General features: G+C 40.5%; 1 protein-coding gene across 4 annotated transcripts in view; it reads left to right on the top strand.

The window, feature by feature from the left end:
- The window catches only part of PLA2G4A (phospholipase A2 group IVA), a 120,378-nt gene that overhangs the window by 57,010 nt on the left and 36,766 nt on the right, over positions 1 to 26,602 (top strand). For 3 of the 4 annotated variants that reach the window (XM_033960799.1, XM_033960801.1, XM_033960802.1), the window contains 6 exons: positions 1,527 to 1,671; positions 7,521 to 7,657; positions 8,533 to 8,755; positions 10,771 to 10,885; positions 16,791 to 16,928; positions 20,090 to 20,182. In XM_033960799.1, coding sequence (XP_033816690.1) covers positions 1,527 to 1,671; positions 7,521 to 7,657; positions 8,533 to 8,755; positions 10,771 to 10,885; positions 16,791 to 16,928; positions 20,090 to 20,182 — 851 coding nt within the window. The remainder of the gene's footprint in view (positions 1 to 1,526; positions 1,672 to 7,520; positions 7,658 to 8,532; positions 8,756 to 10,770; positions 10,886 to 16,790; positions 16,929 to 20,089; positions 20,183 to 26,602) is intronic. The other variant, XM_033960800.1, reaches the window with a different exon arrangement.

Below are 26,602 nucleotides of genomic sequence, written 5' to 3'. Positions count from 1 at the left end.
CCAGTCAGGTTTTCAAGATATCCCTAATGAATATGCATGAGAGAGATTTGCATATAATGGAACTGACAGGTATGCAAATCTGTCTCATGTATATTCATTAGGGATATCTTGTCCCCCAGGACAGGTTTGGGAACCACTGATCTAGACAGTGGCATAGTGCAGGGGGGGGCAGTCTGCCCTGGGTGCCTTCTAGATGAGGGCGCTATAGAACTTGTACCTGTCCTCCTCTCCGCCCCCCCACTGCCATGTGTGCATGCTGCTTCCCCCCTCCCCCTCGGTACCTCTGTAACATTCCTGGTGTGAGCGGCAACCCCAAACCTGTCATGCCAGCGTCAGCTTTTCCTCACTTCCTGGACCCGCGCCTAAGAAGTGACATCAAAGGAAGAGCCAACATTGATGCGACAACGGCTTGGGGATGGTTGCACACGCCAGGTACGGGTTAAAGGAAGCGGCACATGTGTGGCAGGAAGGGAGTGTGGAAGGAGCTTGTGGAGGTGGGGAGAGGCAGGGGAGGGTCACCATCGCCCCAGACGCCTCTCGTCCTCCCTAAGCCACTGTATCTAGAAGCTTATGTTTACCAAATCAGAATTTACTGACAGTACCTTCCTTTTGATACATTCACTTGCAATCCAGTCGGGATTCTATATTTAGTGTGACAGGCCCTATACTCTGAAGCCATCTACCCCAATACCTAAGATCATAATCAAGTTACCCAATATTTAAATTAAAATTTAAAAACCTGCTTATTTCAGTTGGCATTTGATTTGGAGGCTACTGGTCAGATGTGAACTGAATTGTAAATGGTGGCTGCTCCTGGCCTTGGATCAAACAACTTGGCTGTGGAAATAATGTGATTTTCTTTTTTTTTTTCTCTCTCTTTTTTTTATTTACCTTGTAAGTTTTTATGTAAATAAGAAGAAAAAGGGACCTATATTTCAAAAACATGGGTAAAACCAAAACAAAAAGATGGAACAATAGTTTCTGGATATCACAGGAACTGTTAAACACTAAAAAAAATATTTAAATCAAATGTCCAAATTTAAAAACAAAACCATCAATTGTGTCTTGTAATGCAGATAGTATCATTTACTCATGAACATAGCAACATATGACATATAAATAAAACCATATATTGGACCCAACATGGTCCATGTTTCGGCAGCCTTTGCTTTCTTCAGGGGTCATTGAATGGAAAATAAAACAAATAAAGAATATTTGATTGTGTTAAATTGTGTGAATATGTGAATGTGGGGGGTGGGTCAGTTGGCCCTAAAAGTTATTCGCGATTTTTCCATATTCGAAGGCCGGCTCTGCCCTTAACCCCTGTGAATATGGAGGGAGAAGTGTGTTAATATACAAAATTGGCACTCGCAACTCTTTCTAGTTTTATTTTGGAAACGGTAACCTTATGAAACCATATTAAATTTTCCTGTGCTCTCCTTGCAGCATTTTCATGAAGTGTAGTTTAATTAGATTGTATCTACATGAACCGTAGAGTTTGATTGCTTGCCTGTTTATCATAACAGCTCCTCCACGGACCTTAGATTTAGTATGGCTCTGTGTGATGAAGAGAAAACTTTCAGACAGAAGCGGAGGGAAAAAGTGGTTCAAGGAATGAAGGCACTCCTGGGACCAGAAAACACCAAGAACTTGAAATCTTCACCCCGTGAGGTAAGTCAGGACTAGAGAGTTGCGCGGGGACAGAAACCCCACCCATCCCCGCCCGTCCCTGCCAGGATCCTCTCCGTCCCCACCCATCCCCGCCAGGATCCTCTCCGTCCCCACCCATCCCCGTAAGGAATTACCTCCATCCCCGCCCGTCCCCATAAAAAGCAGCAATTACTTCTGAAAGGATCATTAATTCCACAGTTTCTTTTGTGTTTGCGCTGCTGTTTTCCTTGTGGAATCTCTTTGGTGGAACCCTTTTTTTGTTTTCTGTTCAGGTAATTAACTTATAAACCCCCTCTTTTACCAAGGCTGACGTGTCCATTATATTATATGGAAGAACCTTGCTTCCAAAGCCTTCCATCCCCGTGGGAGTCCCGTTGGCTAGAGGGGGGTCCCCGTGGGAGTCCCGTGGGCCAGAGGGGGGTCCCCATGGGAGTCCCGTGGGTTAGGGGGGGATTCCCACGGGACCCCCGCGGGATTCCCGTGATCCCTGTTCCCATGCAGACCTCTAGTCAGGACTCAATGATTGATGAGAATGAGACAATATAACATATTGGCGGCTAATTTTATAACAGGGTGCCTATGCAAAAAGTCTAAAAAGTGTCTCTCTTACAACTTTAATAAAGGCAGCAGAGGTGCCTATATATTTTATAAAACAGGTTGTACAATGACTTCTGCTGGCACAAATTACATGCTCTGAAGAAGGTGTAAATATGTGCATATACTATACTTGTGCACAAGAGCTGGGCCAGTTTTCAAATGGCACATCCAATGACGTCTAATTTGCACAAAATCCATGTGTGGATTAGGCATATTTTCAGTGATGCATTTAAGAATATGCACCCCCAAATTAGGTGTGAAAAATATGGTGTTTAGGCACCAATTCTGTAATGGCAGTTGTGCCCAAAACTGGCATTAAAGAATAAGTCTAAGTCGACATGCTTGAACACTATGCCGTGTAAATGATTGCACCTAAAGTTGGCAGGTGTACATGTAAGTGATAGCATTCGATGGTTTATGCGCTCAACTGCAAGGCATGCCCCTGATCCACCCGTGCACAGTAATTGAAGGCTGACACAGTTCTTAAACCTGTCCTGGGTTTTCAAGATATCCCTAATGTATATGCATGAGGCAGATTTGCATATAATAGAGGTGACAGGACCTGCCCCTGAATGCCCCTTTCATACCTGTTAAGGTGCTGCTGAAGTTGACTGATTAGCCCAAATAAGTGTTTTAACTAGGGCTGTGGAGTCGGTAGACAAATCCTTCGACTCCTCAGTTTCTGGTACCCACAACTCAGACTCCAGGTACCCAAAATTGTCTCCAACTCTGATTCCACAGCCCTGGTTTTTACTGACCTATTAAATTTGTGTTGAATATCAACCACTAAGTTTCAAAATAATTTACATCAAGCAAAAAACCATTTCTATCATAAATGAAATACCAAAAGAAAATCCATTCAAGCATAAAACAAAAGGAGTAAAAAATATTAGGAAAAAGAACAATAGAGGAAATGTACCTGATCCTAAGCTTGATTCAAAATAAAACAATTCAGAAAGCGAACTCATCTTATTCATGATACCTCAAGTGTTTCACTAGATACCAATGTCCATTTAGAGGTTAATGTCTTTTATTCAGAATGCTGTTTTTTTAAGGAATTTCTTGAAGATTCCAGAGAGATCTCTGGAAAGTTCACAAATCATGAATTGAAAGATCTCAATTTGTCCTTCATTAGTTCAATTCTGTAGTTAGAAATAAGTCTATCTAAAACCATTGAGCCCAACAAATTAACCTGTTGATCCAAAAGCTGTTTTGCCATTTCAGCTGTTTGAAAGAATTCAACGTCTCATCTTATTGGCGGGAAAAGTTTCAGTTTCAGCGGAACACTTCAGAACAGAAGCCTCCAAACATGCTACATTTCCTGGCCGACATTTCTTGCGCCTACCTTTGCCCGAAGCGCGATTCTGTACCTGCCACCTTTGCGTAATTGACATGCAATCGGCGGCTGCTTTTAAAGCAGCATCCGACAACAGCACCAATTATAGAATTTTTGGGCGCCTAATTTTCAATGCCACTTAGTAATATAGCTGTTCGATTGATTTTTGGTTTGAAAAAAGAACGACCATATTAGTCCATATTATCGTCTACTTCATTGGCTGCCTTTGGAGGCAAGAGTAGTATTCAAATTTTCCTGTATCTGCTTTAAGCTGATATCGGGATTGTCTCCAGCTTACTTTTTCCTCATTTTGTGTTGCATAGACCATCAAGAGAAACTAGAAACTTCTACTTATTTGCTTATCCAAAACTTAATGGGTATAGATGTAAGACCTTCTTAGATAAGACCTTAGCAACAGTCTTGGTTAGGTAAATGTATTCAGCAAGCTATGTTATCGGAAATTAATTACGACCACTTTGTTCGATAAGTTTATTACTTAGTGAGTTTTATTATTGAAATTCTATTTTACAAATATTTGTATTTTTTATACTGTATTATTATATTTCACTGATTGTCCAGCTCTTTTTAGTGTAAACCACCTAGAACTTTTGGTTATTACTGTTACATTACATTAGTGATTTCTATTCCACCATTACCTTGCGGTTCAAGGCGAATTACATCCAACTAAATCAAAAATTACATTCAAAATTTAAAGGAATAGAATAAGCGATGACATAGAATTTTTAAGGTAATATCTCTCCTGAAGGCTTTGTAGTCTGTAGTCGAAGATAACAGAGTGATGATTTGTCTGTCCAGTTTAGCTGCATTGGAGGCTATTAGGTTATCATAAAGTTTTTTTCGTTTGACATGTTTGGATGATGGGTGAGTGAATAGTGAGTGGGATCTTCTGTGTCTGGTTGAGGAGGATTGATTTAGTCGGTTATTCCAGTAGGTTGGGCTTTCTCCGTTGAGAGCCTTGTAAAGTAAGCAGTAGAATTTGAAGTGCACTCTCGCTTCTATTGGAAGCCAGTGCGAGTCATGGTATGCCTCTGAGATATGGTCATATTTTTTTAGGAAATAGACCAGTCTCAGGGCTGTATTCTGTATTGTCTGCAATTGCTTCATCATGGTCGCAGGACAAGGTAGGTATAGTATGTTGCAGTAGTCTATCATCCCAAGGATAAGAGATTGTACCAATAGTATAAATTGCTTCTTTTCGAAGAATGTTCGGATTTTTCTTAAATTTCTCATGGTCATGAACGATGCCTTTATTATTTTGTTAATTTGGGGTTGCATGGTGCAGCCTCTGTCAATTGTGACTCCTAGCAATTTTAGTGTAGGTTGTATTGGGTATGAGATCGAGTTTAGTTGAGTCTCCTTGACTATTGCAATATTGCTTATTAATTACTAAGAAGTAATTATTGAGATTATCATTGATACAGAACACAGCAGTTAGATTGATTTATGGATTGAAGAAATACGATCATGTTACGTTATTTTATTGCGAATTGCATTGGTTGCCTGTGGAAGCTCGGATATTGTTCAAGTTGGGCTGTTTTTGTTTCAAGGTTTTATATGGTGCAGCCCCTACTTATCTGGCTAATAGTTTTTCTATAGCTACGCACAAATGCAGTAGAAAAACTCATGCTCTGTTCAATTTCCCTTCTGTAAAAGCAAGAAATTCCTAAATCACTCTTTAGCATCTCGGGCAGCTTCTCGTGAAAAAGAATTTCGATCACTTTTGCTCATAGCTGTTTCTTACAGACATTTTAGAAAAAAGCTGACTCATTCAAATACGATTATGTTTAATGTTTATAATCTTTTGTAAACCGCGTAGAACTTTCTGGTAACACGGTCTATAAGTATAATGTTATGTTATGGCGATATAAAAGAATAAAGTTATTATTATTATAATTATTATTAATTCCCTCCTAAGTCTGTAGACTACTGTAAGTTATGCATGCAACTGACAGCCTAAATAAAGGTCCCATTTACACTTCTTACCATAACCCCCTTACATTGTGTGGGGAGCCCTTCAAAACTCACCCCAAACCCCCTGTACCCGACTATACACTATCCCAATAGCCCTTATGCCTACAGGTATCACTTATATGTTGGTACAGTAGGTTTTCGATGACTTGCATGTTCCACCACCACAAGTGTAGTAATTAGAGTGGGATCGGGTCCCCTTCTGTGTAGTCCACTGCACCAACTATTAGGCCACGCCAGAGACCTGATTGCTAATCTAAGAGGATGGCCATAACATTTGAAGCTATCATACAGGCTTGTATGTACTGTTTCATTCACATCTTTGGGAGGTGGGAAGGGGGTCCATGACCACTGGGGAAGTAAGGGGGGTGGGCACGCTTCATGCTCCGGTGATCACCTGGTCAGTTTAGTCGCCTTTTTGGAACATTTGTTGCTGAAACAGGTTTAGGCTAACATCCAAGTTTGTCCTGGATGATTTCGGCAGTGTTCCATTATTGCAGAGAAATGTCCAAATCATAAATACAGTAAAACCTTGGATTGCAAGTAACTTGGTTTGCAAGACAAGCAAAACATTTGATTAAATTTTAACTTGATATACAAGCAATGTCTTGCAATACGAGTACATACAGTATACATACATCACAACTGAGCCGATGGTTCTTCTCTCTCTGACGCTGTAGTGTAGTGACTGTTCTAAACGAGCAAAGTCTTAAATACGAGTACATACAGTATACACGCGTCACATCATCACAACTGAGCCGATGGTTCTTCTCTCTCTGACGCTGTAGTGTAGTGACTGTTCTAAATGAGCGAGGTCTTGCAATACAAGTACGTATAGTATTTTGTATTAAAGTTTTTGAGTTGTGGAACGAATCATCTGAGTTTCCATTATTTCTTATGGGGAAATTCACTTTGATATACAAGTGTTTTGGATTACAAGCATGCTTCTGGAACGAATTATGCTCGCAAACCAAGGTTTGACTGTAAATCCATTCTAATACCACCCAAAACATGCCTCCAACATGCCCCCCTTGAGATTTAGACACACTTCAAACAAACAGCATGAAAACATCTAAAAATGTGTTTCAAAATGTCAGTTTGGATATTTTAGCAAATGAAACATCCGAATGCCATTTCTTAGATGCATTGTTCTTTTGAAAATGAGCCCCATAGTATATTTAGACTATTTAAACTCTGAGATCTCTAATATTTGTAGTCTGCAGGTGAACTCAACTAAAAATATTGAATGAGAAAAGGCTAGTTTATAGTTAACAGCTCCATACTGAAGCTAGAGATTTAGAGGATGGTATCTATGGGCTTCTTTTACTAAACTGCGTTAGCGGTTTTAGCGCATGCTACGCGACTAGAATGCGCGTGGCAATTTAGCGTGTGCTATTCCGTGTGTTCCCCTCTTCGTAACTTCAGCTCCCTTCAACTATTCCGTAAGCTTCTGAAAACTTGGCTCTTCTCCAAAATGTAACCTTTCCCCCTCTCTGGTACTCTAAGCCCTAACCTCTCTTCATACTTACTTCTATAATTCCATTGGAGTTCTGTTCTATCCCAACCCCTGTAAACCGTGTCGAGCTCCACATTGTGGAGATGATGCAGTATATAAACCCAAGATTTAGTTTAGTTTAGTTTAGTTTAGTTAAAGCCCTAACGCGGCTTAGTAAAAGGAGCCCTATGCTGTTTAGACCTATAACTTGAAAGCTTTTGAAGATATCAATGCACACTTTCTAAACTGCTGGAAAGCAATAAGAAAAATGTGTTACTTCTGCTCACGCCCTAATATGGCCTCCAAAATGTTTTCATACGAGCTAAAATGTACTCTGTAGGTCCTCTATAGCTGACTTCTTTGCAGCCCAGAAATTTTTTTCTCACGGGTCTTGTAAGCTGCATGTTAACCAATGACTTCCTGTTTGTCTAGGTACCAGTAATAGCTGTGCTAGGCTCAGGGGGTGGATTTCGTGCCATGGTGGGATTTTCTGGTGTGATGAAAGCTCTCTTCGAGTCGGGAGTTCTGGATTGCGTGACATATATTGCTGGGCTATCAGGTTCTACATGGTATGTTATGGAATTATTTGGCTATATATCTACAAGTAAATATAACAGTCATATTGTTTTTATAATATGTTTACTGCTGAAAGTGATATCTGTCTTGGAACCATGCTAGTATGTCATATCACATGAATACTCTTTGTAAACTCATAGGTCAAGGAGCCTAGAGAGAGGCACCAGCATTACTCTGATGTTGGTTGTAGCCGTCTCCAGCAACAAGAATATCGTGAAAAAATATATGTGTTAGCAAGAAGCGGTAAAAGAAATGGGAGATGGAATTTAGTAGGATATGTTAGCATGGGTATGACTGCAGAGGAATACTGGGAAAGAAGCAGCAGGAAAGAAGTTCGGGGAGTGCAGAGGATGGAGGAACTTTTGCAGGTGACAGCGGCTCTTCTTTCTACCAGCAGCTGATTCACCAAGGAGGAAACCTGCCTTGGGAGCCGCTGAATTAGTACATTTGAAAGGGCCTTCCTAAATGTTTGAGGCCTAGTTAAATTGTTTGAGGCCTAGATAAATTCCAACTTTTCCGTAAACATCTGAAAACCTGGCTTTTCTCAAAAATGTAACACTCCCTCCTCCTTTGATATCCTAGTCCTCTAAACATTCTTCTTTCCTCCGATCTTCATCCTTTCCTTGGAGTTCCTTTCTCATCCCAATTCCTGTAAACCGTGCCGAGCTCTACGACTATGGAGATGGTGCGGTATACAAACCTAAGGATTAGTTTAATTTAATTTGCCTATGTCTTAATTATGCCCTTGGCAGTGGCCAAAAAACATGCAGAATGTTAGGAATTACAAAAGGAATGGATAATACAACCTGGAATTAGCATGTGCTAAATGGTAAGGTCCATTTGTCAAGAGATTTAATTATTTTCTCAGGTACATGTCGACTTTATACTCACACTTGGAATTCCCCAAGAAAGGGCCTCGGGAAATTAACAAAGAGCTGATGTGCAATGTCAGTTACAACCCGCTTTTGCTACTCACACCTCAGAAGGTGAAACGATATGTGGAAAGCTTGTGGAAGAAGAAGAGCTCGGGACAGCCCGTTACATTCACCGATATCTTCGCAATGCTTATTGGAGAAACTCTCATCAAAGATGTAAGTTTATGTTTATCCAGAGACAGCGATTATGATTGAAGACCAAGGCCCATCAGTTATTTCATAAGCCTTTCTCATAACACCGCAAAGTCACATCATCTTAGCTAAAGCCTTTGTTTATTGCATGTGTACTTAAATATTTTGTTCCACTTTACACTGTTTCGGCTTCCACATTGTCTTCTGGGAGGCTGTACCATGCCTTCACTGCTGTTTCTGTTTAAATATATTTGCTTATCTTAATCTTGAGTCTACTCCTTTGTTTCCCTCTTATTTGAAACAAAGGCAGAATTTTGACAATAGCAAACCAAAATTAATATATTAACCCTGCTTAATTTTCAATTGCTAACTCACCCCTTTACTTAGGCCACTTAGCAATGGGGATTTCAAACAGTTAACACCAGATTTCAGCAGGCATTAAGCAAGGGTCATTTACTGAGCAGAATCTATAAATGGCTTCTGAATTTAGGCGCTTAGATCGGTGTGCTTAGATGATCTGATCTAGGTGCCTAACCTACCCCTCCCTTTTTACTAAACCGCAATAGCGGTTATCAGGGCAGGGAGCTGCGATGAATGCTCCGCGCTGCTCCAAATGCTCATAGAGGTCCTGCACTAATAGCCTCTATCGCGGTTTAGTAGAGGGGGAGATGGGGTAATTTTTTTTTTTTTTTTACTTAGCTTAATTGTTGCTGTTATGAGCAATAATTAGCACATAACTGGCAAAAAATTAATTGGGTGGAAGGCACCTAACATGGTAAGTGCGTACCAGAAAGTGGGCATGTTTAGGAGCAGATCATGGGTGGATCTTGGGCATCTAGACACCCAACTTGGACTTAGGTGCCAATATTTATGCTAAGAAAACCCTGGCGTAAATAGGGGGTACCTAACTTTTTAATGCCTACTTATGCTCGAGTCCAAATTAGAACTTGCTAGGCGTAATTCTATAAATGGCACCAACTCAAGATTGACGAGCGCTATACGCTGCATTCCTCAGTGCCTATCTTATAGAATCAGGGCCTCAGTGAAAACGGGAGAAGTACGCTGCATTTGATGGTCCCTAATTTGCATATGACATTCTTTATTTGCATATATGCAATAAGGCTGATCCGCTTAGTGCGTTATTTTTAACATGCTTAAGAGGTCCCTGTTGTACGTATCAAAGTTTATTACATTACATTAGGGACTTCTATTCCGCCTATACCTTGCAGTTCAAGGCGGATTACAAAAGAGCTAACTGGACATTTCCAGTGAAGTTGCAACAGATTTGGGGGTTTTTTCGGTTACAAGGGAGGAGAGGTAGCTGGATTAATTCTGGAAGAACTTGCAAATTGGATATTAAATTGACTGTACGTTACTGTGTGATATAACAAATAGATTACAGTTAGAGTACAAATACGTTACATTTCAGGGATCTGAATACTTGGTTGGTGTTTTGGGGAGGAAGAGATTATTTAAGTGGAGGTTTTGGGGGAGAATTTATCTAGGAGGTGGGGGAAGGGTTGGGTTAAGATATCTGGCTAAATTTTTTTGAAAAGTAGGGTTTTATTGCAGTAGTCGCAATGGGGGCTAAATCATTTATCATATAATGATCTTGAAAGTTAAAAATTTCCAAAAGATGCTGCTATTTTTATCGGTTGTACAGATGTTTCACCAGTTTTTTTTAACTCGCACTCATTGAAACACACTATCGGTAGTCTACTGATTATTCATTCATTTAAGAGGAATTAACCCCCTCTTTTATCAAGCTGCGCTAAAGGTTTTTATTGCGGGCCAGCGAGGGAAGTGCTCCGGCGTTCATAAAAATTCTATGAGTGTCGGAGCATTTATCACGCTGGCCCAAGCTAAAAACTTCTAGCAAAAGCTTGATAAAAACTAGCCCAAATGCGCTAGAAGATACTTACCATAAAATCAAAATAGGAAAAGAATCTCATTATCTTTCTTCCTCTGTCTTGCAGAATGCTCACGCAGAATCTTAATGTAGTGTTTCTTTCCAAACTCACCCTATCCCCTTTCTGCAGAGAATGGACAGCAAATTAAGCCACATGAAGGAGAAAGTGAACAATGGACAGTGTCCTTTGCCACTCTTCACATGCTTGCATGTGAAACCTGATGTTTCTGAGCTCATGTTTGCAGGTGGGTTATCGTATTTTGCACTCAGTGTTTGACATCAATTTAGCTTCTAATAACTGGATATTATACAATGCTCAAAACCTTGTATTAAGCAGAAAAGGATTAAAAACAAACAGCCCACACAAGGCTAAAGATATCGACCAAAAAAGAGACAATACGTGACAATAAGTGAGTGGCTCCATATACTGGGCACTGTGGGAGAATTTCTAGGACACTGCCCTTCCCCTTAAGAATACTTCCTCACAATGTCAGATTCACCTTAAGACCCTTGGTCCTGCCCAAGGAGGAAGTGACATTGGCGGGGTGAACCCAGAAGAGCAGGAAGTGTTAAAGTATACAAGCTATACCCACTCCCATGGAGCACTGATCTCCTCCCATGGTTTTCAGTATCATCTCTACTGGAACCCAGGCCCAAGTCTTAGCCTGCCTGTCTGACACTGCCGCCTGGATGTCTCACTTCCATCTAAAACTGAATATGGCCCTCCAGACGCAGCAAACTGCTGACAAATATCTTCCTACTTGGGGCCATGACACAATAACACTTCACGACATTCATTCCTACCAGAACACCTGGCCTTGGTCACACGTGCAGAACACAGATATACCCTATGCAAATACAGGACTACAAACTAAAAGTCCTGATATACACAAATGAAACCCTAGGATGCCAGGCTTTGCGTGCAGTACAACTCCAGAGAAATAGAAATATATTTCTTCCTGAACAGTGCAAAATATAGACAGCAGATGTAAATTCTGAAAACTGACACATTTCACGCACTACATTGAAAATAAAATCACTTAACCTTTAGCAGGATTTTATTTTTTCTATTCATCTTTTCCCAGTCTTTGGTTGCACTTCCTTCTGTCTGTGCTCTTAACCGTGTTTCCAGGGTTTTCTTATCCATTTGCTGTTTTTCTCTCCTTCGTTGTTTGCCCTATATCCCTCTTTGGCATTAACTTTTAACATTCAACTTCCATCCATTTTTCTACACCTTCTGGTCTAGGTCTGCTGGTCGAGGATTCTTGATGTCTAGGGGTCACGCTCATGATTTCCATTGTTTTCACTCTGGAAGAGGGACTGGGTGTCGTAGAGCTCAGTTTTTTTCAGTGTTCCCAGTCCTTTCGGGGGTGCCAGGTGTGGTGGCAGAGATGGCAGCTCTGGAGCCCTATCCCAGGGCCATAGTTCAAAATGAAGTTATTGGGACCCATTCTCTGGTAGCAATAGGAGAGCAGTTGAGAGAGTTCTATTAGAGGTGGGCCCAAATCACCACAAATCGGTGTGTTCTCAACACCATTCGTGATGGCTACTCCTTGGAATTTGTTCATCTTCTTTCGGATGTTTTTTCTGGAGTCTCCTTATCACTCTTGCATCAAGGCGCTGGTGGTGAGAGAGACTCTGGACAGGTTGGTTTGGTCGTGACCTGTGTGTACGGTTCCCCCTTCCAAGTTCCAGTCAGGTCGTTATTCCATTTATTTTGTAGTGCCAAAAAAAAGGAGGGTGCCTTTCTGCCCCATTTTGGATCTTAAAGGCATAAATCAGGATCTCTGGGGGGGGTCTACCCATGGAGATTCTCCATTCGGTTATGGTAGTGGTTCACTCGTGAGAATTTTTTATCGTTCAGTATTTTTGTCCAGATTTCCATCTGTGCCTATGTATCTAAGCAGACTTATCATCCCCTACAACTCTCCTCATCCCCTACGATCAGCAGATTCCAATCTTATTTGCCTACCCTCTCTTTCTGAAATATGCTAGAAGCTCCTTGAGGCTTTCTGTTTTCTTTTTTTTTTTTTTTAATTTATTTATTTGTTTATAAGTTTTACAAATTGTTAAACAACAATATAATAGAAATAAACAATTATAAAGAAACAAAACATATGAATTATAAATTCCACAAAGTTAACTAAGTTCACAGTCCACAAACTGAGGAGAGAAAATCCTTCACCTCCAAGGGAAGTTGGTTTTCAAGAAATGTTCTTTCATATTAGGAGATCATACAGTTGGATTAAATTAAATTATCATCCTGGTTAATTGAGAAGTTCCATGGAGGAAACTGGAGCTTAACCAGTTGCATTACCCTCAAGAAAAAAGTTCAACTGTTCAGGTTCATAAAATATATATCTAATATTCTGATGGGTAACACAGCATTTACAGGGAAAACGTAACTGAAAGGTTGCTCCCATACTCAAAATAGACTGACGATAAGTTAAAAATTACTTTCGTCTATCTTGGGTCCATTTCGATACATCAGGAAAAATTAAGACTTTTGAACCATGAAATTCTGAATTGTCAGTCTTATAGAATAGACGAAGAACTGCTTCCTTATCTTGATGAAAAACAAAGGTTACCAATAAAGTTGCTCTTTCCATAATTTCTTCTAGAGGCTTTCTGTTTTCTGCTACATTGGCCATAAACTTTGGAACTATCTCCCTAATTTTGTCTGAATTTGAGTTCTATTTCAGAATTTAAGAAAGCAATTAAGACACATTTGTTTTCAAAGTGCTTTAATAGTTAATTTGGTTCTCTCATTTTAGATGTTGCACATTCTTTTTTTATTTTTGGGGGGAGGGGGTTGTTTAATACATACATAGGATTTTAAGTGTGTGTTTTTATAGGATTCTTGATTAGTTGCTATACCACTGTATTACTGCTTCTTTACACCGCTGTGACACCATTTTTGACCATCTAGCATTATATCAAGTTTTAATAAAATAAGAGATAAGAATTAACTAGCACATACCTTCATATTCCGACTTGCAGTTTTGGGGTGGCACTTTCAGTTCTGTGTGGTGCATTTTTGTCCTTGTAACAATCCCTGGTACTTTTTCCAAGATCATGGTGGTCTTTGTGGCCATTCTCCACAAGGAATGGGTGTTGGTTCATCTGTTTCTGGATGATTGGTTGATCCAGGCCAAGTCTTATCAGGAGAACTATCAAACAACACAGCGAGTTGCTTCAGTTGCTCAAGTATCTCGATAGGTTGATCATTCCATTCAAGAGTCACCTGGAGCTGGTTCAGATCTTGGAGTACTTCGGCATCTATTTAGATACTCTCTGGGGCCAGGTGTTCCTTCTGGATGCAAGGATACAGAAGCTCTTTACTCAGCTCAGTGGGCTCCTTGGCAGCATGGTGTTACAAGCACGGGATGATCTTCATGTCATCTGCTGCATGGTGGCCATTCTGGAGATTGTTCCATAGGCCAGGGCTCATATGTGGCCCTTGCAGAGGTTTCTTCTGTCCAGATGGTATCCCAAGTCACAGTCCTTAGACATGAGATTTCTTCTCCTGGCAGTGGTATGACAGAGTCTGAGGGTGGTGGCTTTGCTCTCCCAACCTATCAAAGGGGTTCCATTGGACTCTCCAAATTGGATTGTGGTGACTACCAACACCAGCCCGATGAGCTTGGGGGGGGGGGGGCTTATTGTGTTGGTCATCTGGCTTAGGGTCTCTGGTTCCAGGAGAAGACAAGTTACCCCATCAAACTGTTAGAAACCAGGGTGATTCATTTGGCCCTTTTGGAGTTTCAGGATCTTCTGTAGACAAGGCAGTCAGAGTGTTGTCATATAATTCCACAGTGGTAGCTTGTGTCAGTCATCAAGGGGAAACAAAGAGTTATCTGTTGGTGGAAGAGAGAGCTCAGCTTATGCAGTGGGTGGAGAAGTATCAGTTAGACTTATCGGCCACTCATGTGGCAGGAAAGCAAAATTTACAGGAAGACTTTCTCAGTCAACATACCTTGGAAACAGGGGAATGGTCTCTCAGTCCATATAACAGCATTATCCACTGGTGGGGAATACCAGTGGTAGATCTCATGGCAACACAAGAGGCCCCAGGCTTGTCTTTTGTCTTAATTTTTCTCTGTTTTTATGTACTATGCAAGCTGGTCTATTAATTAACTGATCTCTTTCTTTATCTAATACAAGTTATTTTTAATCATAAGAACATTAGAGCTACCATGCTAAGTCTGAACAAAGATCATCAAGCTCAATACCCTGCTTCCAGCAGTGGCTAATTCAGGTCATAAGTACCAGGCAGGATCCCAAAAATTAAATAAATACCATGCTGCTTAGTCCCAGGGATGAGCAATGGCTTCCTCCAAGTCTGTTTTGTTGGAAATTATTTATTGGCTTTTCTTTCATGCCCTTGGCCAACCTTTTTTTAAACCAAACTGTACTAACTTCATTTACCACATCCTTCCCCAATGAAGTCCAGATCTTAATTGTTGAGTGAAAATCTATTTTCTATTTGGTTTTAATTTATTGCTTAGTAACTACATGACATGTCCCCTAGTTGTTTACCCATTCCACAGAAACATGAAGACAGATAAAGACCAATGGCCTATCCAGTCTGCCCACCCATGCATCTACTATTGCTTCCTCTCCTTTAGAGATCCTATATTCTTGTCCCAAGCTTTCTTAAATGTAGAAATGGAAAAAAAACTGAGGTATTAAAATGTTTGGAAAAAGTATTTAGTTTCAGTAAAAAATTGTAGTCAGTAGGCTTGGTTTTCTGTTATATTGCGAGGCTTGTTATTGCAATGAGAGTGGGCATAGTTAAGATGTATGTCATTCTTGGATTAGAGGGGAGGTCGAGTTGCTGGGTTGTAAGGATTTGTCAAAGAAGTAGGTTTCCAGTTTTTGGGTTCAGTCCTTATGTTGGTAGGAAGGCCATTCTAGGTTCTTATGTATTGATATTTTATATTGACCCCCGATACAGGCATTTTGATGCTAAAACACGGTCTGACATGGGTCCATCAATAAAGAACCCTTGATTATCCCATACTGATGGCCCCTGGTGCTTTTTCTGCTTGAAAAATTGTGCAAAATTTGGTTTACTGTTGGCTTCTGTTACATTTATTAACCACATGTAGACTTTTTTTTTTTAGTGAAGCATTGTACAATTAATGAATTATGCCATTTGTTTTTATGTGCAGAGTTTTTTTTTTTAATTAAAGGGTCTGCCAAAGAGTTTTATACATCTGTGGAAGCGTTTCAAAATTGCAGTTACCTTTTCTGGATGTCTGTTTGAAGCTATTGATATTTTCTGGAATTATGATTCATTATCTTATGCAGCTTCTTTTTACATTTGTGTAGCCAGACTTGTTCTATTGTAGGAAGTCAACCCACAGTGTATTCCTCTTTAATACATTCTTGCAAACAAATCTGTCTGTAGGAATCTGCACTGTATGAAGGAATTGTTAAAAATAAAATTCATATTTCAAAATGGGTGTCAGGTCAAAAGCGCGAGCAGACAACTGAGCGCAGCGTGGAGGTGCGCGCTGAAGAAAAAGACTTTTTAGGGGCTACGAAGGGGGGTGTGGGGGGGAACCCCCCCCCCCCCACTTTACTTTATACAGATCGCGCCGCGTTGTGGGGGATTTGGGGGGTTGTAACCCCCCACATTTTACTGAAAACTTAACTTTTTCCCTGTTTTTAGGGAAAAAGTTACGTTTTCACTAAAATGGGGGGGGGGGTTACAACCCCCCCACAACGCCGCCACGATCTGTATTAAGTAAAGTGGGGGGGCTCCCCAACAAAAACCCCCGTCGCAGTCCCTAAAAAAAGTCTTTTGCTTCGGTGTACTCAGTTGTCGGCGCGCGCCTTTGTCTTCCACGTTACTCTCTATGAACCTTCAAAATGCAACCCCCTTCAAAGCTAGAAAAACAAATTTTTGGATAAGTTCTTTGATTGCTCGAACACAATCTTGTTATGCATTTAGAAAGTCAATGAAAACTTACCTGTTTGAAAGATTTGTACGCTAATTTTATTGTTATATTCTCTGGCTCTGTATTTTCACTGAAATGTAACAGTTTTCTTGATGTGAACTGCCCAGAACTGGCGATATATTAAAAATAAAATTATTATTATTACTAAGTAGGTAATGCTCACTCTGTGTTTTCTTATCCTCAGACTGGGTAGAGTTTAGTCCGTATGAGATTGGCATGGCAAAGTATGGCACATTCATGTCACCTGATCTGTTTGGGAGTAAGTTTTTCATGGGGACAGTGGTGAAAAAATATGAAGAAAATCCTTTGCATTTCTTAATGGGTAAGTAGCACGGATTCAAAGGAGAAGAATGAGTTAACACGATTTATTTATTGATTTGATTTGATTAACTGCCTTTATGAAGAGATTCATCCACGGCGGTAAACCAGCAAGTTCAATTCAACATAAAACTTACAATTTTGTTAACAGCATAACAGTAGTCAAATGACCAAATATAAACTCAATATCAGCCAACTGAAACTTAACAATAGGACTACCATGAAACAGTTTCAAAAATATACTTCTAGCAGCACTGAAATTCAAATATGAAGGACGCTGAAAAGTTTTCAATGATAAGAAAAGTGTCAAGTGTTCAAAAGTGTCAAGAAAAGTGTGGAATAACTTGTAAGTTTCATGGCTCCACGTCATTCTCTTCTTGGCTGGGCTGAGAACTTTTCAGCGACCCCTCGTATTGTGATGTCATAATACCTCATTCTACCAATGCCTAAGAGCCAACCTCATTGGTGATGTCACAATGGCTTGGTTTCCCTATACTTGTGCCCATGTGCTAGATGCATTTGCCTCATTGAAATGAAAAGTGTGGAATAACTTGTAAGTTTCATGGCTCCACGTCATTCTCGTCTTGGTCGGGCTGAGAACTTTTCAGCAGCCCCCTCGTATTGTGATGTCATAATGCCTCATTCTACCAATGCCTAAGAGCCAACCTCATTGGTGATGTCACTGTGGCTTGGTTTCCCTATACTTGTGTCCATGTGCTAGATGCATTTGCCTCATTGAAATGAAAAGTGTGGAATAACTTGTAAGTTTTATGGCTCCACGTCATTCTCTTCTTGGTCGGGCTGAGAACTTTTCAGCAGCCCCCTCGTATTGTGATGTCATAATGCCTTATTCCACCAATGCTTAAGAGCCAGCCTCATTGATGATGTCACAATGGCTTGGTTTCCCTATACTTGTGCCCATGTGCTAGATGCATTTGCCTCATTGAAATGAAAAGTGTGGAATAACTTGTAAGTTTTATGGCTCCACGTCATTCTCTTCTTGGTCGGGCTGAGAACTTTTCAGCAGCCCCCTCGTATTGTGATGTCATAATGCCTTATTCCACCAATGCTTAAGAGCCAGCCTCATTGATGATGTCACAATGGCTTGGTTTCCCTATACTTGTGCCCATGTGCTAGATGCATTTGCCTCATTGAAATGAAAAGTGTGGAATAACTTGTAAGTTTCATGGCTCCACGTCATTCTCTTCTTGGTCGGGCTGAGAACTTTTCAGCAGCCCCCTCGTATTGTGATGTCATAATGCCTTATTCCACCAATGCTTAAGAGCCAGCCTCATTGATGATGTCACAATGGCTTGGTTTCCCTATACTTGTGCCCATGTGCTAGATGCATTTGCCTCATTGAAATGAAAAGTGTGGAATAACTTGTAAGTTTCATGGCTCCACGTCATTCTCTTCTTGGTCGGGCTGAGAACTTTTCAGCGGCCTCTTGCACAGTGACATGTCATGTTGGAAACTGCATTAGGGTACTTAGCAGCACAATCTACCACATTTACAATTTATAGCAGACCTTTGCATGCATACAATATACTGAATGGGTAACAAAGCAAAATCAGGTGCCCAACAAAATAAGTAAACATAAAATCCTGCTGTTATAAGAAGTTCCTCGAGAGAACCCTCTCATTTCAAGCCGCTAAACTGAAAAATAATTCTAGAGGTCTTTTTCTATTTTGATTTTAGAAAATTGTTAAAGACACAACTTTTTCATAGGTTAGTATCTTAACGCACCGCTATTTTTTATCAAGTCTTTTTAGTTCTATTTGATGTATTTTTATCTGTATTACATGCATCAATTTTGCCGGTTAGGTTAGTTTTTTAACTGCATTCATTTTTAAACTGTTAATTACTTTAGATTCAGCTGATATTTTATTCGTATCATATGTATTTCTTTTGCCTGCTAAGCTGGTATTTTATCAGCATTCTCTTTATTTTTTAATGCATTTTATCCGCATTATATTGTAAACCCATTCCACTCATTATTGTTAAGTTTCTCTTCTTCCAATCTGTTGTATTTCATCTGTATTTTATGTACTTGCCCAGTTTGTTGTGAACCGCCTAGAACTTTTTTTGGTATGGCGGTATATAAGAATAAATTATTATTATTATCTAATATAATAAAATGCTAGGTCGCGCATGCGCACTCAAAAGTCGTGTTCCCTGATCCGTCGCGGAAACACGAGCGCGCATGCGCGCCAGACAAGCTTCCCTGCTCTCCACCTCGCAATACGGAAGTTTCTTTACACGCTGACGATTGCCTCCACGAGCCTGCTCCCAGCCAGCCGACGATCGCCTCCACAAGCCGAGACTGGGGTACCAAATATTAATGCAGTTACTGATATCACCTTGCTACAAACCAAGGAACCCAACACGGTCCGTGTTTCGGAGAACACACCTTCTCCAGAGGTCCATGGTTGTTAAGGTTTGAGATAAACCGCCATGAGAATGGTATTTGATTTGATTTGATCTCTTTGATTTGATTTCTTATATACCGCTATACCGTGAGGTTCAAAGCGGTTTACAATGAAGATAGATTAAAGATACATTATAATAAAATAAATGAAAATGGTACTTTGGATTTACTTAGCTGTCCCGAAGGCTCACAGTCTAGCTAAAGTACCCGAGAAAACAATAAATAAAAATAAAATAAATGAAATAAAGTAAATTCCAGTCAGACAATAGGATCTGATGTTAGAAGTTCATAAAGTTCATATTTGTAACCTATTTGTAATATTACCTAGACATGTCCAGTCATCTTACTATCCAATTTGCAAGTTCTCCTGGAAATTATCCAGCTACCTTACCTCTTTTGTAACCAAAAAACAATTGTAACGTTACTGGAAATGTCCAGTTAGCTCTTTAGTAATCCGCCTTGATCCGCAAGGTATAGGTGGAATAGAAGTCACTAATGTAATATAATGTAATGTATAAAACAAAAAGCCTGTGGGAATGAAACGCAAGCCGACAGTGCAACGCCAGGGGAAACGAGAAAACTGATCTGGGAAAGCCCATGCCTCTATAAGTCGGTTATTTGTCCAATTTACACATGCAAGCACCATTATGTACGCATGAGCATGCTTCAGAAATGACCTCCTTCCTCTACCATTTGTTTGCATGTGCTTAGTATAATTCTCTTGGTTTTGTTTTAAGGTGTCTGGGGTAGTGCATTTAGTATCCTCTTCAACAGAGTACTTGGAGTCTCCAGTTCGCAGAACACAGGCATTACAATGGAGGAAGAATTAGGTAATGTAGCTGCAGAAAGCTACTAGTTATGTTGATTATTACATGTGAAATAAATCATTAATATCTAACATTATAAGCTATTTGTAATATTAAGATACTTATCCAGATAGAAATGAAATATACTGGTACCTACAAAACCGTAAGTAGTGCCAAAAATAAATCAAATATATGATCTGAGTTATAATTTGATATACCCAAATCTACAATAAAATATAATGAAAACTGAAACAATAGATTTTTTTTGTTTGTTTGTTTGGTTTATAATTTTTAGAACATAGGAATATAGCATGCAGGGTCAGACCAAATTTCCATGAAATCCAGTATCTTGTTTCCAACGGAGGCCAATCCAGGTCACAAGAATCCCAAATGGTAGAGAGATTCCATGCTACGTAACGTCCAGGAATTTGTTCAAACTTTTTTTTAAAAAAAATCCAGTTTTATACAGTTTTTACCACATCCCCTGGAAATGAGTTCCAGAGCTACTGTGTGCATTTTCTCTGATCTGTTTTAAATGTACTACAATGAGGCTCATTTTCAAAAAAAGAAAAACATCCAAAATGTGGCATGAAGGGACAGATGGAATCTATCTAACATAGTAACATCGTAGATGACGGCAGATAAAGACCCGAATGGTCCATCCAGTCTGCCCAACTTGGTTCAATTTAATTTTTTTAAAATTTTTCCTTCTTAGCTATTTCTGGGCAAGAATCCAAAGCTCTACCTGGTACTGTGCTTGGGTTCCAACTGCCGAAATCTCCGTCAAAACGGATTCCAGCCCATCTACACTCTCCCAGCCATTGAAGCCCTCCCCAGCCCATCCTCTCCCAAATGGCCATATATAGACAGACACAGACCCTGCAAGTCTGCCCAGTAGTGGCCTTAGTTTAATATTTAATATTATTTTCTGATTCTAGATCCTCTGTGTTCATCCCATGCTTATTTAAACTCCGTCGCCGTTTTCCTCTCCACCACCTTTCTCGGGAGCGCATTCCAGGCATCCACCACCCTCTCCGTAAAGTAGAATTTCCTAACATTGCCTTTGAATCTACCACCCCTCAACCTCAAATTATGTCCTCTGGTTTTACCATTTTCCTTTCTCTGGAAAAGATTTTGTTCTATGTTAATACCCTTCAAGTATTTGAACGTCTGAATTGTATCTCCCCTGTCCCTCCTTTCTTCTAGGATATACATATTCAGGGCTTCCAGTCTCTCCTCATACGTCAAACTTATATCATTTTCTTCTCCCTCCTCTGGACCGCTTCAAGTCTTCTTACGTCCTTCGCCAGATATGGTCTCCAAAACTGAACACAATATTCCAAGTGGGACCTCACCAACGACCTGTACAGGGGCATCAACACCTTCTTCCTTCTACTGGCTACATCTCTCTTTATACAGCCCAGCATCCTTCTGGCAGTTAACTATCATTAGTTAACAGGTTACAATTTGTCATAGTTTCTCATCAAAACCTTCCAATTCATTATTTTTGAAAACAATTTTCTAGGCAGATTTTTATGGTGCTTATCCACAGTGCATTAATCTTAAGAGGGCGTTTTAGAGGCATGGTTTGGTTTGGACTAGGGCAGGCTTATGATTTAGACATTTTTCTGCAATAATCAAACATTTTAGAAAACATCCAGGGTACAATTTAGATGTTCGGGGTTAAGATCTGTTTTAACAATGAATAAGAGCCAAAAAGGTGCCCAAAAGCTTGAACCCCCCCCCCCCCCCACACTTCCCTGTATAATAGCTTCAGATGTTATGGCCAGTCCTAGTAAAGCAGAAAACAGGTTCCTAGAGTAGACTAGAGGGCGATGTAGTCAACCATAGAGATGGGGATTCAGACCCATGTCCTACTCTAACTACTACACTTATGGTGGACGATGTGAACCTTCCAAATCCTATCCTGATCCCACTTTACCTACATATAGGTGACACCTACAAACGGAAGAGCGTTATGATGAGATGTGTACCTGGACCTTTTTATGTGAAGTTCACTGTGGTGCCCCGCTACTCTGCTGGGATGTCTGTGTGGCCATTCTACTAAAATTGTGGCCCCTCCGATATCCTTTTTTGCTTGTGGATTTTTTTTTTTTTCAAAAATGGTTGAAAAAGATAGATGTCTATTTAAGAAATGGCCATTTTTAGAAACAAAATGGTCATATTCGCTACGGGATATTTGTGCGTCTTCCACAAAACGTCCAAACTTGAATTTGGACTTCCTATTGAAAATGCCCCTCTATATAACTTAATTTGTGTTTACCTCATAAGAACATAAGAATAGCCTGACTGGGTCAGCCCAATGGTCCATCAAGCCCAGTAGCCCATTCTCACGGTGACCAATCCAGGCCAGTAGTACCTGGCCCAAACCCAAGGTGGAGCAATATTCCAAGCTACCAATACAAGGCAAGCAGTGGCTTCCCCCATGTCTTTTTCAATAACAGATTATGGACATTTCCTCCAGGAACTAGTCCAAACCTTTCTTAAAACCAGCTACGCTATCTGCTCTTACCACATCCTCTGGCAACACATTCCAGAGCTTAACTATTCTCTGAGTGAAAAAAAATTTCCTCCTATTGGTTTTAAGAGTATTTCCCTATAACTTCATCGAATGTCCCATAGTCTTTGTAATTTTTGATGGAGTGAAAAATCGATCCTCTTGTACCCGTTCTACTCCTCAGGATTTTGTAGACTTCCATCATATCTCCCCTCAGCCATCTCTTTTCCAAGCTGAAGAGCCCTAACCATTTTAGTCTTTCCTCATACAAGAAGAGTTCCATCCCCTTTACCATCTTGGTCGCTCTTCTTTGAACCTTTTCTAGCACCACTATATCTTTCTTGAGATAAGGAGACCAGACCTCTTCCACTCAGTATTTTATAAACCTCTATCATATCTCTCTTCAGTGGCCTTGTCTAAGTTTAGAGCTTCAACTTCCCTAGTGTTTCCTCACATGAACCATTCCATCCCTTTAGAGAAGATAACACTGTAGTCTATTGTATTTAGATAATGCATACATTCATTAGTTGTTGTGCAGCAATTGTAGTTTTGACTAATCAATCTTCTGCTCCTGTGGACTTCCTGCTTATTTGAAACCAGTGCTGAAGCCAGCTGCAATGTACCAGGGCTCTTTCTGAAACCCCACAATTCATTGGCCCTAGATACTGCTGCTCAATCTTTAGCAATGTGGGGGTGGGGTGGGGGGTGGGGGGCAGGAGGCATGATTCCTGACTCTTCCTACTACATTGTAGTAGAACGTGCCATGAGAGGCCAAGAAGGATTACGACATCACCTACTAAATCACTACCATAATGCTACTTGGATCAGTGAAAAAGCTGCCATAAACGGGCAGTTCAGAAGCACTGATCTAGTCATCTCTATGTTTCAAGACTGGATGTCCTATGGTTGTATCCTCACAAACGTCTGTCTAACCTGCTTTCTAAAGCCTTCTACACTTCAGAGTAATTTTAACCAGTTACTGTTAATTAGGAAGTTCTTCCTCATATCTAACCTAGATCTTCCCTCCTTCATTTTAAGCTTTCTCCTCCTTTCTACAGAGTCATCCTCATTGTAGCTTCCTTTTATGTTCTGAAGATCATTTTTAGTTCTTTGGTTTTTGAGCCAGTGCAGTTGTTCAAATAGTCCCTGTGCCAAGTTCTTAAGTGTTCTGAGGTTTGAAAGGTTTAATCTACTCTACATACAAGTACTGTCACAGCCCCACCAAACCTCACCTACCTGTAATGGATTGCAAAACAAGATTCTACAATAAGGGTCAAATTGCTGTTAATCATATTAATATGTAATGTCTGACACTGATACTTTAAGCTTCTTACTTATTAAGTCAGTCATAGTTTTTGGTGGCTAGTATGACTATGCTTCCTGAGATACTGAGCAAAGAATGTGGGCAGAGGGTCATTTTTCACTTATTGTCCAGCCAAGAAAAATATGCAGCCTCAGATGACTTTGGGAAGAGTCATTTGGTTTGAAATGAATGCAATCTTTTGTTCTAATTGCTCATAATAACTTTCATTGTCTATGATGAATTAGAAGATTGCAGATAATCCAGAATGCCTCTATCAAATTAATTATGGGAGCAAAGAAGTTCGACCATGTGACTCCCTTACTTCAAAATGCGCATTGGCTTCCGGTGTCCCATCGCATTCTATACAAATTATCTTTTCTTACATTTAAATCTCTATTATATAAAACTCCAGCTTTTATTTATAAAGCATTGATACCTTATAATTCTCCCAAATTTTTGAGATCAAACGACCAACTCTTGTTGGTCATCCCCACTCTCAAAATTATCAATACTCGAAGGCAATTTATTTTTACTGTTACGGCGCCTCAGACCTGGAATTCACTCCCGCTATACTTAAGAGAGGAGAATAATTTGGAAAAATTTAAGAGCCAACTTAAGAGCTTTCTTTTTAAAGATGCGTTCAATACTTAATTGAAATGTTAATTTGCTCTTTCGTTAATTGCTCTTTTGTCTACTTTTATTTTACCTATTTATTTGTCCTTCGATTCCTGTTGTGTTTTACCTTTAATTGTTGATTCTTTCCTATCTAAGATTGTATTTCTATCCCACCTGTCCTATTGTATTCTTGTCTTATCTTAATTAGTTTGTTTAGTGACTTATCCCCTTGTTAATTATATGGTCTATTTTATGTATATTTTAGACAATTTATTTTACCAATTTGTACATCGCTTAGAATTTGGAATAGGCGATTAATTCAATAATAAATAAACTTGAAACTTGAAAACTTAAAGGAAAACCTCATCACTGTTTTGCTTTGGAAAGCAGAACCCAAGTCACTGTTGTCACTAGACTGCAGCTTGCCGTCAGCTGATCATGGCAGGGGAATTTCCCCCCATCGGCTGAGCCAGCAGGACCTACTGAAACCGTGGACAATTTGTCAGGAAGTTCTGCCGACTCGGCTGATTGAGGGAGATTCCCCTGCTGCGATCAGCTCAGCCGGCTGTGGCGGGTAAAAGACCCTCCCAAGAACCCCCTCCCACACACACACCCAGCATTGGCAAGAGGGATGCCCACTCCCTCCTGCCTGAACAACCCTCCCCAACACCTCCCCACATCCAACATCAGCAGGAGAGATGCCCATTCCCTCCTCCCTGAATGACCCCTCTCATCACCCCCCCTAATCTGACATTGGCAAGAGGGATGCCCACTCCCTCCTGCAAGAACTACCCCCAACCCTTCTATACCCCCCATACTGTATAGGAAGACTGGCAAGAGAGATGCCCACTACCTCCTGCCAGCTGGCTTGCCTCTTCACATCAGTGGGCCTCTCCTTCCCGATGCATCCTAGGATGCAGTGGGAGGGGCCTAAGACCCTGATTGCCCCAGGTGCCTAAGGCCTCTCCTATGGGGGTGTTGGGGTGTCATCCAGGCAGGAGGGGGTGGGCATCCCTACTGCCGATGTTGGATGGTTTGGGAGGGGGGTTTGAGGGATTTTCTGCCCACCGCAGCCGACTGAGCTGATCGCGGCAGGGGAAAATACCCCGATCAGCTGAGCTGGCAGGATGTCCTGAACCTGCAGTTTCAGCGAGTCCTGCCGACTCAGCTGATCAGCAGTAATTCTCCTGCCGTGATCATCTAATTGCAAGCTATGCTTTATTGGCAAAGATAGGTGGCTGAAATGTAGGCCAGAATTTTCTGGCCTATATTTCATCCACCTATCTTTGTGTGAATCAGGCGCAATGCTGTAACCAGCGAAGTTGTGTGATTGACATGCAGTCGGTGGCTGCTTTTAAGGTGGCCGCCGACATGGGCGCCAGTTAGAGAATCTCTCCGCTATGGTCTTATCCTCCTTAAGTGCCTGTTTTTTTGCTCCTTGATGACCAAAAGGTCTCACATATTCCCTCACAGGCTTTCTGCTTTTCATATACCTGAAAAAGTTGTTACTATGAATTTTTTTTTTCTTTGGCAAGTTTCTCTCCATATTCTATTTTAGCCTTCTTTATCAAACAGAAACATGATGGCAGATAAAAGGCCAAATGGCCCATCTAGTCTGCCCATCTGCAGCAATCATTATCTCTTCCTCTCTCTAAGAGATCCTACTTGCCTATCCCAGGCTTTCTTGAATTCAGGCACAGTCTCTGTCTCCACCACCTCTTCCGGAAGACTGTTCCATGCATCTACCACCCTTTTTTGTAAAAAAAAAAAAAAAAAGTATTTCCTTAGATTACTCCTGAGCCTTTCACCTCTTAACTACATCCTATGCCCTTTCATTCCAGAGCTTCCTTTCAAATGAAAGAGACTCGACTCATGCGCATTTATGCCACATAGGTATTTAAGCATCTCTATCAAAACTTTGTATCTAACTTGCCAGTGCCTATGCTGCTGCTTATTTTCTTCATTTGGATACTCTTTCCATTCTTTCACTTCACCTTTTAACCATGCC

This window comes from Geotrypetes seraphini, chromosome 10 (assembly GCF_902459505.1).
Source record: "Geotrypetes seraphini chromosome 10, aGeoSer1.1, whole genome shotgun sequence".
Taxonomy (NCBI): domain Eukaryota; kingdom Metazoa; phylum Chordata; class Amphibia; order Gymnophiona; family Dermophiidae; genus Geotrypetes; species Geotrypetes seraphini.
This window is presented reverse-complemented; position numbering and strand designations above follow the sequence as displayed.